Source organism: Rana temporaria, chromosome 3 (assembly GCF_905171775.1).
Source record: "Rana temporaria chromosome 3, aRanTem1.1, whole genome shotgun sequence".
NCBI lineage: Eukaryota > Metazoa > Chordata > Amphibia > Anura > Ranidae > Rana > Rana temporaria.
This window is the reverse complement of record NC_053491.1, coordinates 408,034,222-408,054,549: the sequence shown is the minus strand read 5'-3', so window position 1 is coordinate 408,054,549 and position 20,328 is coordinate 408,034,222. Positions and strand designations below refer to the sequence as shown.

Here is a 20,328-nt window from a genome sequence, read left to right as displayed (position 1 = left end):
CAAAGAATTTTTACACTGATACTGAAAAATGAAAGTAAATGGGATAATCAGAAATAGGGTCTGATTGTGTACAATATGGCAGAAAATAAGGAGGAGGCTTATGCCGCATACACACGGTCGTTTTTCGGCATGAAAAAAAATGACATTTTTCAGCATGTCCAAAAAACGAAGTTTTTCCAACTTCATCATTAAAAACGATGTTGCCCACACACCATCGTTTTTGAAAAATGATGAACAACGCGCGGTGACGTACAACATGTACGACGGCACTCTGAAGGGGAAGTTCTTTTCGCCTTTGGGCTGCTTTTAGCTGATTCCGTGTTAGTAAAAGACGATTTGCGCTTTTTTGTCTGTTACAGCGTGATGAATGTGCTTACTCCATTATAAACGGTAGTTTTACCAGAATGAGCGCTCCCGTCTCATAACTCGCTTCTGGGCATGCGCGGGTTTAAAACGTCGTTTTAGCCCACACACGATCATTTTTTACAAGCCGAAAAACGATGTGAAGCCCACACACGATGATTTAAAAAATTTCATTTTTTTCCATGCCGAAAAACGACCGTGTGTACGCGGCATCAGACTTTCTGGCTTTAGAAACATGAATATCATTGGTGGGGGTTATACACTAGCTGTAGAATGGGGAACACTAACTGCTGTAGTAATAGTGATGTACAAGTAATTTATGGAGGAATCCGGCTGTAACACCAGAACAGACACAGGTGCAGGGACGTCTCATAGGAGAGCAGGGTACAGCAAGGCAGTGGACTCTCTTTCTGAAGTCTGACGGTTCACCAAGTAGAGTTGTTCATGCTGATAATGCTCAATCAGGTGGACAATACTGGGAAACACCTGAGGAAAACACAAAGGCATGGGCGTTAGTGGAGGAAAAAACACATCAACACATTAGAAGATAAAGATGGCATCTGACTCCTTTGTCATGGGAGACATTGTACATCAGAGAATAAATTGAGAGGTAAGAAATTTAAATTATTTGTCCTTTAATCTGTAAAACAACTGCTATGGAAACCACAACCTGCTTTCTTGCCCTTTGAGACATGTGTTAAAAACAAAATATCAGTGTTTAATTCCATGTACTAGCTGCAAAAATAGATGTGCTCCAATTGGCTACAATAAACTACTGAAACATTTGTGTTAGGAGGATGAACGCTGATAAGAAAATGGCAGCAAGACGGAACTGCCAACAGAAAAATCTACACCCTTATGACCATGTGCATAGCTGATTGTTACATTAGATAGCAATTTGTGTTTCATACACCAGATCAATCTTTCTTGCAATTCAAGAGGACTGAAAAAAAGGAACCTGGCCCCTTTGAGGATTTGCCAAAGTCGTTCCTTTATCTTGTATTCAAGCAACTTGGCCATCACAAACCCAGCACCATAATCTTCCAGACATAGGCGTGCGCAAGGGGTGTGCCAGGTGTGCCTGGGCACACCCTAATCCTGGGATTGGCAACCTGTCAATTGTGGGCAGGTGACAGGTAAACCGCAATCCTTATTGCCGGTCCTCACAGTACCGACTGCACAGGGGAGGCGGCAGGGGTGGAATTTAGGCTGAAAGTAGGCTTCTCCTCCTCTCCCTTTTGTCAACATTCAGCTGCCACAGGAGGAAAATATAGGGGATCGGTACTAATATATGCCACCCCTCCTTTCCCTGTTCCTCTTCCTTCTGTTGTCCGGGTCCCCCATGTACTCCCTTGATACCCCTTTCTCCCATTGTTTCAGGATGGAGAGCGGGGAAAAGGCTGGTATATATGTCAAATGCATATGTGTTTGAGCTTTGGGGTGCACACCCTAATGCCTCATTCACACTTAGGGCCGTTTGGATCCGTCTGTCACGGACCTGAACGGCCGCTCCATGCATCGCTATGGAGCGTCGGATGTCAGCGGAGACATGTCCGCTGACATCCGACCCGATCCAACCCGCTAGATCCATGCGGATCGGGTAAGATCTGATGAAAACGGACATGCTGTCCGTTTTCATCAGATCGCTCCATAGGACACAGCTGTGCCCGACAAGCCCCTCCCCGCTCAGTGAGCAGAGAGGAGCTTGTCATCCGTCGGCTCAGCAGAGATCTGAGGACTGATCTCCCGCTGAGCCGACGGGAGCAGGCGGACTCCGTAGGAACCAGACTACTATCTTACCAATTACACTGCATCCTTATCACAATGCTTACAATACTGGCTGCCTTTCAAATGGAGGATCTTCAACCAATAGGGAGTATTAAGCCTGGTACACACCATGTTTTTTTCCGCTCAATCCAGCGGGTTGAACAAAAATAAAAACTTTCAGCTCCAGTTGGAGTCGCTGCACTAACGACCTGACGTAGTATAGCAATTTCCCTGACTGAGCTGTTGTGTTTAGATAGGGGCACAGCCCCCCTCCCGGGAACACTCTAATCAGCCATTGGCTGAGAGAGCTGCTTGGGAGTCTGTCGGCTGCTGGTTTTCCAGCATGTTCATCGGACAAAAGCCAGCCAAACTGGCAGCTTCTGTCGGACCGGCTGCCATACACACGGGCTAAATGTTGGCCGTTTTTTATTGAACCGGCCAACGTCGTCCAGCATTCATCTTGTGTGTACTGGGCTTTAGACTGGCCATACACAGTTTATTTTCATTTAGCCAGTGGCCTGAAAAAAAAAATTAATAGATTCCTACTTCCACACAAACAAGGTGGATTAAGGAATTCCCACCGGCACTGGCACTGTCAGAAAGAATTGATCAATTGGCTGATCAGGATTTTTTTTCCAAACATATTTCTTTAACAAAAGTCGATGAAACGACGAGTGGGGATGGCCACACAGTGATCGAAATACTGCCAGTCCCTGCTGAACCAGACACATTTAAATCAGTGTATGGTCCGCTTTAAAGTTGGAAAGATCGGGGTCAGACTTACGACTCCTCTACCCAAAAAGTAAGTGTATTTCAGAGCATTTCGTTTTTTTGAGCATAGGGTGTGCTTACGCTGAGGAAAGGCCTTGTACAGTATGTGCTGATGGTGTTGGGTTAGGTAAGATTGTGATGTTTCTGGTTTGCTTTATTGATTGTTGAGACATTATAGTAGCCACAAAGAGAGTCAATGAATTAGATGACCCTACTTGCATAGCTAGAAGAAACTCTACATTATAAGTACACATCATCACCCCACATAATCATCAATCTTCAGGCACATGAAAACAGAAAATGCCAAGAATAAAACAAAAAGCCTTTGAACTTGAGCTTTTCTGGAAATACAACATTATAAAATAGTTTTTTCTCTTCAAGAAATCCAATTTCTGAAAGTTCTGCCCCAAAAAGCCTTTACTGTTTAACCTATTTTATGACCCTGGGTATTGTCATACCTCCATCATACTAAAGATATAAATCTGTAATGTGTACAGAACATTGAGTTCCAAAGGATGGAAGAAGCATCCTTCTCTCAACTCCTCTCTACTTCTCCTCTCTACTTCTCACACCTACATAAATAAATCAGTATACCTTATGCCGTAATTGACTGGGAACCCTCTGCTCCAGGTTGACACATGTAGTGGAGTTAGGTAACTCTTGTGTAGTGTTAAATAATCAAACCATGTGATGTAAGATATGTTATGTAGTCAGGTTCCTAAACGTGCTGATACTAGCCTATGTGTCCTCATAATGTAGGTTATCTGCAGCGAAGTGAAAAGCCGATAGGCATTCTCGGAAACCTTACTTGTATTGGGTGGAGCCAAAGAAATACGTTGTTACAAGGTTATTTCCAAAAGCATTACATTTGTTTCATCTTTTATGTAAATCGTGATTGCACAACTGTGGATTGGTGGAGCTTTCATTCACGGTAAGAACACAGGTAAAATCTTGCCATGTTTCTATATTTCCTGGCTGGGACATCGTGTACCTACTCACAGGCAAAACAAACATTAAAGAGATGACCTGCTTATGACAGACATGGTGCACAAACAACCTTAGCCTTAGGTTACATGGCACCGTGACCTAACAGTTTGTACTGTTAGGTTACATGGCACCCTATGAAATATCCTACGTGGCTGCTGTCTTCTTACATGTCTGCAGATAGCTAATACCTAATAGTGCATTTTTTTTCATGTTCTAACATCAAATAAGAAGGGAAGGGGATTACAGATGAATGTATTTAGCAGAGTCTTGTACTCTGTTAGCCATTAACTACTTGCCGACCAGCCGCCGTCATTCTACGGTGGCAGGTCGGCTCTCCTGGGCGAGAGCACGTAGTATAACGTCAGCTCTTAGAGCGGCCACTAGGGGCGCGCGCGCCCCCCGCTCGCCCCCGACCCCAGTGCGTGTGCCCGGCAGGCGCGATCGCCGCCGGGCACACGCGATCGCTCGTTACAGAGCGGGGACCGGGAGCTGTGTGTGTAAACACACAGCTCTCGGTCCTGTCAGCGGGGGAAATGCTGATCTTCTGTTCATACAATGTATGAACAGAGGATCAGTGTTTCCCCTAGTGAGGCCACCCCCCCCCCACAGTAAGAACACACCCAGGGACATACTTAACCCCTTCCCCGCCCCTAGTGTTAACCCCTTCACTGCCAGTGGCATTTTTATAGTAATCCAATGCATTTTTATAGCACTGATCGCTATAAAAATGCCACTGGTCCCAAAAATGTGTCAAAAGTGTCCGAAGTGTCCGCCATAATGTCGCAGTACCGGAAAAAAATCGCTGATAGCTGCCATTACTAGTAAAAAAAATATATTAATAAAAATGACATAAAAATACCACCTATTTTGTAAACGCTATAACTTTTGCGCAAACCAATCAATAAACGCTTATTGCGATTTTTTTACGAAAAATACGTAGAAGAATACGTATCGGCCTAAACTGAGGAAAAAAAATGTTTTTTTATATATTTTTGGGGGATATTTATTACAGCAAAAAGTAAAAAATATTAATTTTTTCAAAATTGTCGCTCTATTTTTGTTTATAGTGCAAAAAATAAAAACCGCAGAGGTGATCAAATACCACCAAAAGAAAGCTCTATTTGTGGGAAAAAAAGGACGCCAATTTTGTTTGGGAGCCACGTCGCACGACCGCGCAATTGTCAGTTAAAGCGACGCAGTCCCAAATCGCAAAAAGTGCTCTGGCCTTTGACCAGCAATATGGTCCGGGGGGTAAGTGGTTAATGAATGCAGAAAGTTTTGATGGCAAAGTGATACCTTTGTAGCGCTACCCCAAGGAAGTGACTGATAAATTTGGGTTCTTTGCTCTTTCCCTGGCTCTAATCAGTGCTGCTGATAGATAGATACACACCAGCTGTTTTAAAAAATGATGAGGTTGTATTGGTAGCAATAAAAAGTTAAACAGTGCAACAGTAACAATACAGTACAGTCAAACACCCTTTAAAACATGGCCACCGATGTCCTACAGGACTAAGGGCATAAGCAATAGCCCTCCGACTGGGAGATCACTCCCCAAGTGAGACATGTTTGTATAAACAAGGAAACAAAATGGCTGGCTCACTTTCAGGCTCTTAGTCAGGAGAGTCTAGGTTTAAGCGTGATAAGTTGGTAAGACCGCCTGCAAACCAGTAGGGCTTTTTGGATATGTCCGCTCGGCCGAAAGCCCTCGCATGCGTCAAAGTGATTTGCCGCTTGCGTGGAAGCATTGACCTTCCAGGGTCGCCGCGTCATCGTCGCGGCGACGGCGCGGCCACGTCACCGCGTATCCTGTTTGCGGGGATTTTGGTTTGATGGTGTGTACAACCATCAGACCAAAATCCGGCAGCGAACATGTCCAATGAAAACGGTCCGGCGGACCGTTTTCATCGGACAGTCCGTCCGTGTGTACGAGGCCTGAGGCTTAACACACACTTTAAAGAGAGAGGGATGGCTACAATGCCCCATTTAGCAGTCCAGACCCCCAGGCTACCCATGGGTACATTTCCACACATCCAATAAATGCATTAGCACAAGGTACTTGCCCCTCAATTTTCATTACATTTCATTTTATTGCTTCTCAAAAACATTATTAATCTTCTGCAAATGAGCTGTACAACACAAATTAGCACTCAATTTCCAAAACACAATTCAATTCAAATGCTTCAATTTTATACCAACCCTTTGTGAAGTTTGGTGCTACAATGACAGCTGTCAATTATCTGCACTACCCAATATTTTCACATCATATCACAGTTAACTATCTAGCATGGCAGGGATGTACCTAGAATTAACATGTGACAACGGTAAATAATATTATAATCACTCACCTCTTCATGCCTTTTGCCCTCTTTTCCCAAAGAGAACCCAAGAGTTCCTGCTGTTCTAATAGGGATGTTGTAAATGTGGTCATGGTAAAGCACTGCCAGGGTATATGAGTGCAACTGATTTTGTGCTGAGCTGTGACGCACCAGAAAACATCCGTCCTACACATGTAATAAAACAGTTATAATAATTGAAATTTTCTTTTCAGCTTTTTAAGTACACTAAAGTATAGTTTATATAGGTTGGAGTTTTATGTAGGAGAAGCTACATTTAAAATGTGTACTAGATGTATTTGTACCTTATTGATTCTACGGAGCGCCCACTCTGCCTCTCTGCGCTCCATCTCTCCTCCATACCAAGGTTTACTCTCCAGTCCCATATTCTGTAATAGAAAACAGATCAATGGTAGTAAAACCAGAAGGCTTCATGCGATATCTACAGGCCAGTCCCACAGTTAGTTACTGTAACGGAATGGCCCGTGATACCCAGAGACTTTTGAAGGATGTAGGGTACTCCTGTGTCAGCTTCACCAATGACTCTTATGTCTAGGGTCATCATATGTCCAATAGGGGCATAGAATGACTGAGAAATTATATCATGAATTACATGAGATGGGACAGTAATGATAATTCATGTATTGCAGGATATCTTGAAATATTACAGGTGGTTAATTCTGACCCCAACAGGTCAATAGCAGAGTGACTCATTCATCTGGGGACACAGACTGTTGAGGTGCTAATTAAGTCTACCGGGCTGTAATGATAAAACCCTTCTGTGTTTGCATTCTATTGTCTATTGTGCTAATTAAGTCTGCCTCTCAAGAACATTTCATTGTGTACAAGTTCTATTGATGATAGATATGTGTTGGCAGTCTGAAAGGTCAGATGTCTGACCTTTCAGGTGTAGTGGATTAGCATGTCAATTATGTTTACTAAAGGAATGTGTTTTATGTAGCAGGTGAGAATAACTTATCGCAGAGTCATAACGTCTGACTTGTCAGCTGTAGTAATTAACTCCTGTAGATTCGGTGCCAGAATGTCATTATCTAACGGAATGTGTATTAAGCACCCATTGTGTCATGTTGTGGGTGGAGTTGAGTCATTCTCCATATTTGGCTTCTAACTGTATAAAAACCTGTGAGTTTACCATTAAAGGGTTCATTCGTTTTGGAACCAGAGACAGAGCTGTGTGTGTCTCGTTTCTGGGGAAAATCCAATGGATCGTGTCTGCTGGATTGTAAACGGTGTTAACCCCTGACCGTTACAGTTACCTATATATAAAATTCAAATACTGCCTGTGCAGTGGCGGCTGGTGGTATTTTTTTTTTTGGAGGGGCGCCAAACAATCCACCCGCTGCCACCCCCCTACATTTTGTGTTTGACTGTTACACAACTGTCACATTGGTAACATTAATATGTGACTTTCATGCAACTTTTCAGAGTTTACATTGCTGTCTATGGCACTCAATTTGAATGAAAGTCTGATCTGTTTTTTTTTTATTCGCATAGATTTGAATGGCTTCCATTAAAATACAAGGGCTGTGAATTGTGATGCAGCCTCATGTTTCCAAAGTTGACCAGTTGCATAAGTGTGAACGGAACCTAATTTTTACTAATATTATTATCGTTACTAATATTATTTTTAGTAGTAATCATAATAATAATAATAATAATAATAGTAACAATAAATAGCAATAATAGTTGCAATAAATTATAGCGACAATAACAATATTAATAATAGTAACAACAAGATGCATAGGGGTTGATTTACTAAAGGCAAATAGACTGCACTTTGCAAGTGCAGTTGCTCTCATTTTCCTTAAAGTGGAGGTTCCCCCTAAAAAAAAATTCTAACAATACATTCAGAAGCCTGATTACACTGCGGGTAGGCTGTGTTTTTTTGTTTTTTTCGTACATACCTTGTTATCGCCGTTTCATCCCTCGGCTTCCGGGTATGATTCTTGCTGGACCTAGTTGATTGACGTTCCTCCGACCGGCGCATACTGCGCGTCACGACTTTCTGACAGAAGCCGAACGTCTTTGCGCAGGCGCCGTATAGAGTCGGCTCTATACGGCGCCTGCGCAGCGACGTTCGGCTTCTTTCGGAAAGTAGTGACGTCAAGTATGCGTCGGTCGGAGGAACGTCAATCAACTAGGACCGCCCAGCCCCACAAGAATCATACCCGGAAGCCGAGGGATGAAACGGAGATATCGAGGTATGTACGAAAAAAAACAAAAAAACACAGCCTACCCGCAGTGTAATCAGGCTTCTGAATGTATAGTTAGACATTTTTTTTAGGGGGAACCTCCACTTTAAGTAAGGCTCTGTTCAAACCTAGGCGTATATACGCCTGTAGTGCGACGCCGCAGCCGCCCCTGAGACGCTGGAGGGATGATTTCACATTGCCCTCTATGTGAATGGTTCACATCTCCACGCCGAACGCCGAACGCCTGAAAACAAGTCCCGGACCTTTTTTTCAGGCGGCTTTCGGCGTTTGGCATAGGAGATGTGAACCATCTCCATAGAGGGGGTACAGCTGCATTCACAATCGCGGCGTTTTGTCGCCGCAAATCGCGGTACAAAATGCCGCAATTTGTCGCCGCAATTCGCGGGACAAAACGCCGCGATTTTGTACGCCAAGGTGTGAATGCAGCCTAAATGTAAAGTGGTGAAGCTTCGCTTTGTAAAAAATACCCAATCAGGAGCAAGGAAAAGTAGAAAAAAAAAATTAGTTTTGCTTGTACCTGATTGGATGATGGAAATGAACAGAGCTTTACCACATTCACTAAGCTCTGGGAAATATTAGTGCAACTGTGCATGCAAAGTGCACAGTCTATTTGCCTTTAGTAAATCTCTTCGGTGGCAGCTGACTTTATCCTGTGTAGACTGACCCCCCCTGTATTGACAGAGATTTCCGTGGCATGTTTTCTTACCTCTGATCGCTGCTTAGTTTTCTCTTCACGTCCTGTGGGGGGAAAAAAGATTTTCAGAAAAGCTAGATTTCAGGCAAGCAGGTACACACACAGTTGAATTGTAAACTGGCATTAAGTACCAAAAGATTTGTAAATCTCAGCAGACAGTTTTGTGATCCAGGCAACCCTGCCAGGCAGCACAGCCAGATCACTGACTTACATGACAGCAGTACAGCTTAGGATCCTTTCACATGGGCGGTCCGCCTGATGGACTCTGCTTAGCAGGGGATCGATCCACTGAGCAGGTGGATGACAGGTCCGTCTCCTCTCACTGTGCAGAGATGGACCTGTCAGATTCTCGCTCTCCCCTATGGGAAGTTTGGATGAAAATGGACCTCCTGCCCATTTTCATTCAACCCCATCTGATCCGATCCACCAGACGGATGGAAAATAGGGTCACCATCCATTTTGCAGACAGGATCAGATCGGATAGCAGCGGGTGTCAGTGGACATGTCACCCCTGCCATCCGCCGTTCCATAGGAATGAATGGAGCATCCGATCAGGTCCCCCTGAAAAACTGACAGGCGGACCCGATCGGAAAGCCTGAGTGAAAGGGGCCTTAAGCCTCGTACACGTGATACGATTGTTGGCAGGGAATTGTCTGTTGACAAAAGTAAAAGTAGACTGTTGTTCTAAAATCTTACCGTTAGTACGCTCCTTTTCACAATTGTTGTCCAATTTTCCGCCAACATGTTGGATGACAGGCTAGTAAATTATTGGCGGACAATGGTTTGACATCAGATTTTCGTATGGTCAGTACACAAATCCATCACACAAAAGTCAAAAGTACAAACACGCATGCTCGGAATCAATGCTCACCAAACACAAAATTAGCAGAAGGGGCCCAAAGGGTGGCGCTCAAGAGCTGAAATTCCTTGTAGTACATCCCTACGTTCACAAATATGCGAATTGGATGCTGATGTCGCCGCTTCCAATTTGCATGACAGGCAAGTATGACCGATTCTGAATGGAGACGGTTCACACATGAACCGGTGAACGGACGCGTACGGGACCCCAGGCACGAACCCACGGACGCACATATGTGAACCCAGCCTTACTCTATTATGCTGGGGTGACGTGCGGCAGCACCCATGACCTGCATTTATGTAATGCAGTGCCATTCATTCTACAACTTGCTGACTAACATGCTTTGTGGTGTAGTGCGCTGACAAAAATGCTACATGCATATTTTTTGATACGTTAGAAAGGGAAGGGGCCAATAAATAACATATTTACTGTCCCCTTCCCCCATTCATCCTAAAACATCCCCGCAACAACAGCCAGCGGGAGAGAAGGGAAGCCGGCAGCGGTGCCAGGGAGGTGATAGGGCAGTAAGAAAAATGGATGCTGCACAGGGTGATTAGGGTATGCCTGGGCACACCTGACAAACCCGGTGCACGCGCCTATGTTGGCAAAGAACCAGCCTCAGTGAGGTTGGCGTTGCACCCCTGGACAGGTAAGTGTTTTTTTATTAAAAGTTCAACATTTTGAGTCACTGACCTAAGATGAGCATGTAGCAAGTGAATTTAGAACACCTAATATGCATGCTTTTTGCAGGTCAGTGAATGAATACTGTGAAAAACTTGCACCATTTTGTTCACACTGCATGCAGCCGATGACATCACCGATGCATGTGCTCTTACCATCCAGCATACAGTGCCAGACCTTCAGAGCTTGTGTCGTAAATGAGGGCTCCTGCGTGCATGTGACGTCATTGCTGCCTCGGCCACTCATGTAGCTGGAGGCCTTGAACCCAGAAGGGAAACCGAGTGAAGACGGAAGCCCTGCCAGCTGTGACAGCGCGCCACTGGAGGCCTTGGTTTTATGGTAAGTCTCACAAAATGTGCTAGTATGCGATGCATGCTAGCATATTATGACATTGCATTGCAGGGGATTTTTTTTATTTAATCTGCAGTGTAATATTGCTTTACTGGTTTTAACATTAGGACACTTACCGTGTTTCACCGAAAATAAGACCGGGTCTTATATTAATTTTGGCTATGAAAAACTCACTAGGGCTTATTTTCAGGGGATGTCTTATTTATTAACGGTATGTACAATAATCTACATTTATTCAAATACAGTCATGTCATCTTCAAAATATATCCTGATCCCTTAAAGCATGATAGACAGCACAGTGTATATATAATATTGCTGAGGGAGGGACCGAGATCCCCGCTGATGGCAGCCCCTCTCTGAGCACTGCAGATGTAGGGGCCGCTGATGTCAGCCGGGAGGAGAGGAGAAGATCTCTGGCTTGTCACGTGAGCATCCAGCAGTGATGTAAAAATTGTATTTTCCACAATAAATTTGCAAAAGGAGACACTGCCCATTATATAATCTTTTTATAAAACGGATTACATGGGACTTTGACTAAGGCTTATATTGCAGCCATCCCCGAGTATAAAGCTAGGTCTTGATTTTGGTGTAGGGCTTATTTTCAGGGAAACAGGGTACCTTTCCTGGAGTCCAGCGATGTCGGCACCGCAGCTGATGTTTTCATCTGCTGGTCGGGAGCTGCCGCCGCCATTGCGGGTAAGGCAACCCAGCAGTCTAACCTTTCGCTTTGTGGCCCAGGTCCCTACTGCGCATGTGCGAAGCTCGCTGAGCTTTCTCACTCGCCTGGCAGAAGGGAAGGGAGGAGGGGGGCCGAGCTGCTGATGTAATTTGCCGCAGCCCGGTCTCCTGGTAATGGGGACAGGGTACCTGTTGCAGGTACCTGCTCCCCCCTCCCCGAAAGGTGCCAAATGTGCCACAGGAGGCGGGGGGATCAGATAAGCGAAAGTTCCACTGTTTAACAAAGACAGTAACCTAGCCATGTCTCTATTGTTTTTCAATTTTAGACAAATTTTACTGAGAAATTTTCACAAATGAACTAATGACTGAGCAACCTTTGAATAAAGATGTATACATAATAACAAAAATATTTACTCTGTTGCAATGTGAAGGATCCCATGTAAAATCACTAACTGGAATCAAACAGAGACATCAACAATAACAAATACAAAAGTAATAAAGCAAATAATACTATACATTAATCTCATCAAATAAGAAGTCTGCTAAGCACTGACTATATGAAAATTCGTAGCATAGTGTCACTGCATTTTTCTCCTGTAAAGTTTAGTCTAACCACACTGGAATGTGGTGATCCATGCGCGTTTCCCGCACGGCATTCAAATTGCACTGCCATTGCGATCTGCAGAGGGTGCCAGAGCACTCTTAACCGCAGAATGCAGTGCTTTTGTCTGCATCGGATCACATGGTACAAAACGACCATACAATCTGGTTACATTGTAGTTTCAAAATTGGTGCTTTGCACAACTTTGGTTTCAAAATGAATGACCTCAAATCGCACCGCACCAAATTGCATGTGAATTGCCCAGGAATGCGGTGTGGTTTCTTTGCGATTCATATGCAGTTGATAGTATGAACCCAGGCTCATGGTGTCTATGCCCCTAACAGTCATACACATGTGCACAAATTCTAAATATTAAATAGAAATCAAGGCTTTTTTCTGTGCTTACCATGACATTTTTAAGGACACATGCACATAGGGCTTAAAAAAAATTACACTTTTTGCATCAGTTGCTGTTTTTTTTTCTGCCTGTAAACACACCTCTATGTTAGCCTATGCATCCATGTACACATAGGCAATTACAGGCATATTAGGAGAGAATCGTTTACAGGAAGAAAAAAAACATCACCAACATGTTCAGAAGAGTTGAAGAGCAGAAAAAACGCTGAGGGGCAGATCCACAAAGAGAGTACGCCGGCGTATCTAGTGATACGCCGGCGTACTTTCAAATTTCCCGCGTCTTATCTTTGTTTTGATTCCTCAAAACAAGATACGACGGCATCTGGGTTAAATCCGACAGGCGTACGTCTGCAGACATTCCTCTTTTCACTTCCTCATTGTTCGTTTTTGCTCAGAAGTTGCTCTATTTCTTCTTTGTTCGGTTCACTTCCTGCTTGTCTGATTTTACTGACCACCGTGAAGGGAGGCTTTACTGCGGTGGTCAGTAACGCGCTCACCCCCTCCTGGGAACTACATCTGTGTGGCAGGACGCTCTCTACGTGGAGGTGTGAATTACTGGGCGTGCCGCAATTCATACTGGGAAATGTAGTTCTTACATGAACGAGCGCCGCAAACCAGAAAGTGAATGAGAGAACAGAAACTAGAATGCCGGAGGTGATATAGATGAAGTAATTTAATAGGTATTTACTCGTTTTTTAACAGAATCATTACACTATTCTGTCTGTCTACCTTGCAGACATTAATTTTAGGCACATTTTTTTCCCTTTACAACTCCTTTAACCTCCCTGGCGGTATGATTATTTTAGAAAAAAGGTGCTGAAAGCGGTACCATTATTTGCAAGGAAATTTGGCGTTTTATACTGTAGGCCTGTAATTATTAGGAATAACTCACTTAAATCTGACCAAACAAGAGTCTAATAGGCATCCCGGGTATGAATTTTTAAAAAAAACAAAATTATAATATAATAAATAATTATAAATAATTATAACAAATAATAATATAATTATAATAAAAATTATTCAATAATGTAATCAACTCAAAATCACTGAAATTTGCTCAGTTGCAGAATTGTTGCTGTCATTACTTTTATTTTTTTATGACGAATTTCCCCACAAATCGCTATCGCACAATTCTGCAAGTGATTATAATTTATTATCCCTGTTTTCTAGCTGCTCTAAAACCATTTTTGACATAAAGGGACACTTTTGGTTGCTATGGACAATCTACAGTTTGCAGGCAGAAAGAACCGTTTTTATTATATAAAAGTACATGTAGGGCACTGGACAAACCACTAGGGACAAGGGGGGTGTATATTTTTTACATACAGTACTGTAATCTATAAGATTACAGTATACTGTATGTATTGTGTTTGTTTACCTTTTTGAATTTGGCGCCGTTCTCAGCTCCCGTGCATCGTAACGTCGCAGGGAACGGAGATCGGCGGCACACAGAGGCACTGTGTGAATCGAGCGAGGTCCCGCTCGCTCACACAGCGCGGTGGCATCGCTGGATCCAGGGACAAGGTAAGTAAACACTGCCTGTGGATTCAGCGAGGCGAGCCCGAGTCTGACTCGGGGTTACCGATCGTAGCCCAAAAATCTCACCCCGAGTCAGACTCGGGAATACCGCCAGAGGGGTTAAACCCCATTGAAAATCTGTGGAATGATTTGAAGACTGCAGTCTACAAACAGTCACCATCAAATTTAACTGAACTTGAGCAGTTCTGCAAAGAAGAGTGGGCAAATATTGCAAAGTCTAGATGTGAAAAGTTAGTAGAGACATATACCAACAGACCAAAGGCTGTAATTAAAGCAAACGGGCACCCACTTACTGCCAGTACGTGGGTGATCCTTTTTCAAACTTCTGTTTTTTATTTTTATTTTTCTTACATGTTAGTGTTATATTTCACTTGGATGTTATAAGTTGCATACGTTGGATAAAACAAAAACTGTGTCTGCCTTCATTTCAGGGGGGTGACTCTTTTTTATACCCACTATAACTAGCAGAATAAATGGGCGGGAGAGAACACATGAAAACACATGAAAAGAGACATCAAAAAAATAAAGGCAAAAAGAATTGATGTCTCTTGTCCCAAACTTTGCAGAATGTGCTGACAGCATGTCTAGCTTGTAAAGTCAATTGAAGGCTGCACAAGAACTTTAGCTAGCCCTCTTCACTCGGGCTCTCTTGGAGAAGATCCTGAAAGGCTTACAATGCTAGAAAAGCTGCCATCCATTCAAGTTGGAGTGTTTGCATTCCACTAGGCTCAGCGGCCGTGCACCTGTCTCCGCAGACTAGAGAGAGAGACTGGAATCTGACATCAGAATGATCCCATCTCCTGGGCTGGGAGAGGCTAGGCCCTGAAAAAGGTAATGGTAATGTCCAAAATTCCCATTCTTGCTGAGCTTGTGCAGATAAAAAGACCTTCTGCTCCAAAGCCCATCCAATGACTTAGGAAGGAAATCTAAAATGCCTACATGTGCCACCTGGTCCAAGGCACCACTGAAACGGCCACTGTAAGGATCCCAATGAGGACAATGCAATTAACAGGTGGCCTGGAGTGTAACCTCAAAAGAAGAACATTGTAGTTGTGGAGGTGGTGTCTTGAGCTAAGAAGAGGTGGTCCTGTGGGTTCCAAAAGAGGAGTTAAACCGTTGTGTGCTGACGTAAGGTGGGCCAGGAAAGGAGCTTTTCTTAGGGTCCAGCCACACAGTTTAAAGGCTTGTTCAAGTGAGGCCCGGAGTGAGAGGGACAGAAGGGAGGGATAACGGAGGGCTGGGCATGACTAGAGTGGAGGATGGCAACGAGGGGTTAAGGAGAAGGAGGTGCTTTCAGGGCAGTGGTCATAGAAAGAGTTTCTCAAGGGGGAGGAGCAGTATATATACGGGGGCGGGGAGTCCCACCTGCACAGTGCGGGAAGATTAGCACAGGGAGGCAGGCTGTGGCGGTGTCCTTGGTCTTTGATGGTGACAGTTAACTGATGGAATGGAAATGGTTGGGGGGCTCATCGGTGGGATGGGCCCCTTATGGGGTTATTGCAGTGGAACGGTGTCCGCTGTAATACGGTTAAAAGGGGGTGTCTCCGAGCTGGAGTCGGCTGGAGGCCTGGTATGGTAATGGTACCGCAGTGTGGTGGTGAAGGAAAAGGTTAATGGGGGTTTTCTGTTAAAGACCAATTGGGACTGGTGTTAATAATAAAGTGGTTTGGTAAAATATTGTTAATAATAAAGTTGGAATTGTTGGAAATTATTATTATTTAAATTTTGGTTAAATATTTAATTTTGTTTATAAAAATAAAAATGGCTGCTGTGGCCAATTTTACTCCAATTTACTGTGTCGATCTCATTACTGGGTTAAGAGGGGGAGGTGAATAGGGGTAAAAAGGGGAAAGTAACACTGGGGGGGTCAAGGGAAAGTTGCACTATTGGAACTACACTAGTCATGTACACGTATGATTTCAGTGACATTTGTGTTTACTTACCTGCACCAACATCTTTGTGTGATTTCGCCTGCAGGAACAAAACGGGGTAAACCTTAGACTGCTAAAAGCAAGGTCTTCTTAGTTCTACAAATTATATACACTCTTGTTCTGCTGTTGTTATGTAGTCACAGCAGAATAAAGCTGGCCATACACTAGTAGATCTTAAAATGAACATACAAAAATTCATATGAACATTTTCAGTACATTCAATGATTTCTCGAACGTTGTTCAAAAGTTCTTCAAAATTTTGGAACAAATGGACTTTCCTGAACAAAGCCCACAAATTACATTATTAGAAATGTAATCGTTGGAGAAAAATTTCCATTCTGCTCCTTCCAATTTTGTCACTGCAAAAAGACTGTTGATTTGACCCCACTAATGATTAGAAAATCATACAAACGTTCTTAAAATAAAAAAATTCTAAAGAAAATTCTACTAATGTCTGGCCAGCTTTGGAGCGGTCATAAGAAGCCTGATTTGTTCATGATATTGATTCCAACAGGGTGAGTTTTTACAAATGTACTCCATTGCTTTGCACTGGAAAAATGTCCACTGTGCTGGAATTTTATTGGATTTAATTGTAATTTGCAGTTGAAGTCATTGACAGGAATACCTCCATAATGTAGCACAACAAATGCACAAACATATGACAATATGTACAACTACCATGCACACTGTCCTATACTGAATGGTATAGTGGGAACATCCCCTCAATAGAAGACTGATGAAGTCACATGGGTTTGCTGAATAAAGACATATCAATAAAGTTTAACTTTTAACAAAACAAAAAAAAAAGGATGCCACCCTGCACACTCTGTACCTTTAGTGGACCAGAAATTTTGTGACCACAGTTCTCAACTGTCCTCATCATGTTCAAGAAAGCCCCTCTTTTGGGCCCAAACCCCTTTTTTACTTTTTTCTAAAACAGCATTTCTAAACCTATTTGAGTCTCATGGCCCTTTAAAAGTATACAAAGTCTTGAGGCACCCCAATCTAAAATGTAAAAACAGAAATTTTACTTATCAGTACGAAACCAGAGCATGGGGGCGATGCACACAACCGACTTGATGAAATTTACTTCACCTCAGAGGCCGCCCATCACATCAGAGTAGGGGACTGGATGGTATCAGTAGGGTAGAGGTTGGTGTCAGTAGGGCAGTGGACTGTATCAGAAGTTTTTTATTATTATTATTTTATTTTTGTATTATGTTTTACAATTTTATTTTTGTATTATTTTTTACAATTTTATTTTTGCGTTATTATTTACAATTTTTTTAGGAGCCCCGTTGGGGGGCTTTGGTGAAATATCAGCAGGGGGAATCTGCACCGCACCTCTGACCACCATTGTAAATGGGCACTTGATCACCAGTTTAAAGGGGTACACTACAATGACAATCAATTTAAAGGGGAGGACTAAACGGACCACCAGTTTAAAGTTGGTCACTACACCAGCAACCAATTTAACCACTTGTCAACCGCCCACTGTCAAATGACGGAGGGACGGTGCAGCTCTTGTTCTCTGTGGATGTCATATGATGGCGCCCCCAAACCGCCTCTCCCGCTCTCGGCCGTGCAGTGTTGCTAGGATACGGAGCGACCCCGATCTCTGTAAAGAGCCGCTGACACGGCTCTTTAACCATGTGATCGGCTGTGTCCAATCAAAGCCGGTCACATGCACATTAAAACAAAAGGTGTCGTTAATCAGCTCTCATTGCCTCACACTGACAGAGGGCATGTAATCAGGGCACTGATCATGAGTGCCCTGATTACAGTAAAGTCCCAAAAGTGCCACCAATCAGTGCCCATCAGTGACACAAATTAGTGCCCATCAGTAACACAAATCAGTGCCCATCAGTGACACAAATCAGTGTCCATTACTGATGCGAGTCAGTGCTGCCTTTTAGTGCCCATCAGTGCCTGCTCACCAGTGCTGCCCATCTATTTCCATCAGTGTTCCCCATCAGTGCCGCATATACGTGCGGCCTATCAATGCCCATCAGTGTGGCATAATAGTGCCTTCTTATCAGTGCCACCTAATCAGTGCCCAAAAGTGCCTCCTTATCAGTGCCACCTCATTAGTGCAGCCTATCGGTGCCGCCTATCAGTGCGGCATAATAGTGCCTTCTCATCAGTGCCACCTAATCAGTGCCCATAAGTGCTGCCTCATCAGTACCCATAAGTGCCACCTCATCAGTGCTGCCTCCTCAGTGCACATCAGTGAAGGAGAAAAATTGCTTATTTACAAAATTTACTGTCAGAAACTAAGAAAAACTAATAATTTTAAAACATTTCAGTATTTTTTTTGTAAAACAATAAAAAACACAGCAGTGATTAAACATTACCAAAAGAAAGCTCTGTGTGAAGAAAATTAATAAAAATTCATTTGGGTACAGTGTTGCATGACCGCGCAATTGTCATTCAAAGTGCGACAGCGCTGAAAGCTGAAAAATGGCCTGGGCAGGAAGGGAGTGAAAGTACCATGTATTGAGGTGGTAAAAGGAGGGTACTTCAATAATCACCAGTGTAAGGAGCACTCCTATTCTCACTGTCTGAGTTGCTTTTTCTAGCCATTATTATTATATATTTGTGTAATTTTATGAATATTAATGAAAATATTTTGTTAATTAGAGAAGGGGGATGTTAACCTCTTGCTGAGTATGTAATGCATATGTGCGGTAGCAAGGAGGGTAGGCCTTAATGCCCACATGCCGCACATGTCCATCCATGGCACCTGAGGTTTCTGTGCTGAGAGCGCGCTTACTGTGTGCTCCCAGCACTGTGACTGAGCTGTCACAGACAGGTATTGGACTCTAGTTATGATCGGGAGCTGGCGAGATGCACTCCCAATCATGTGACACCACTCACAGTGGTGATGTGATTAGGAAACTGTCCTCCCCTACCCTCCACTCCCCCCTTTAAGCGGGAGTAAACTCCCATCTCTATATGTAATAAGGCTTACCTGTAGAAACTGTAAATATCTCCTAAACATGCACCGTTTAGAAGATATTTACTGTACATGCAGTTGGTGACATCGCCGGTACATGCGCTCTGAAGGAACGGCCATCTGGGCCGTTATTTCAGAGTCCTGTGCCATAAACGGCAGCTCCTGTGTGCATGAGTGATGTCATCATTACTTTCGGCTAGTCACACAGTCAGAGTCCGTGGACCCAGAAGGGATACCGGGTGAAGATGGAAGCACCTGCAGCGGTGAAAGCTTGGCACTGGAAGGCTTTGCTTTTAGGCAAGTTTAACATAAAGTGCTAGTATGCAATGCATACTAGCACATTATGACCATACCTTTCAGGTAAGAAAAAAAAAATCCCAGCAGGTTACTATCGCTTTAAGACCCAATTAAGGGGCCCTGGGGGGCAGTGGGAAGGGGTTAAAGAAATGATCCAATTTGAGTGTGAGATACTCTAGGTAATCCTCTGAGAAAAGCTACAACTATAAGATTTAATCATATATTTAGCACTCAATTATTTCCATATGTGTACACTTTACCGAAGTCTCCAGAAGTGTCAAATACAAATCTGAAAGAAAGAAAATAATAATATGAATCACTGGCCAAAAGTTTAACATTAAAGTGTTACTAAGCCCAGGCCCCTGCTTTCACTATATCTGGTCTCCCACAGTACACAGAACATGGAACTGCAATCATTTTATTAAATATAGACTGCTAAATACCTTTTCTCATCAGCAGTATATAGCAGTTTTGTGGTTTCTATCAGTTGGAGGTAAAGCTTGTAGGAGGAGTTCTCATACTTCACTGAGCTGTCCTATAAGGATCCCTGGCCCACTGTTTGGACATTGCTGATTGGCCTGTGCTGATCACATGCATTCTCCAAAGAAAGAACAAAAAAACTCTCTAGCAATACACACCAAACTGAGCATGTGCAGAGTGACTCCAAAGGCTCTGTCTTATCCAGACATGTTCTGGCGTTAGTGGAAGAAGGAAGGGATCAGAGAAGACAGGATCAAACAGTCTTTTTTTTTTACAATGCAGAGGATTAACCCCTTAGGTTCCACAGTGAGTAACAAGCATGCTTTACTGCATATACAGACTGATTATACTGCTGTGGGTATAGTAACACTTTAAATTAAATCTCTCCA

General features: G+C 43.3%; 1 protein-coding gene across 1 annotated transcript in view; it reads right to left on the bottom strand.

Moving 5' to 3' along the window:
• Window positions 1–539: 539 nt before the first annotated feature.
• The window catches only part of SH2D6 (SH2 domain containing 6), a 44,940-nt gene continuing 25,151 nt past the window's right edge, over window positions 540–20,328 (bottom strand). The window contains exons 6-11 of the mRNA XM_040345964.1: window positions 19,720–19,748; window positions 16,219–16,246; window positions 9,162–9,193; window positions 6,527–6,610; window positions 6,234–6,389; window positions 540–849 (exon numbers count right to left, since the gene is read on the bottom strand). Coding sequence (XP_040201898.1) covers window positions 733–849; window positions 6,234–6,389; window positions 6,527–6,610; window positions 9,162–9,193; window positions 16,219–16,246; window positions 19,720–19,748 — 446 coding nt within the window. The 3' untranslated portion in view covers window positions 540–732. The remainder of the gene's footprint in view (window positions 850–6,233; window positions 6,390–6,526; window positions 6,611–9,161; window positions 9,194–16,218; window positions 16,247–19,719; window positions 19,749–20,328) is intronic.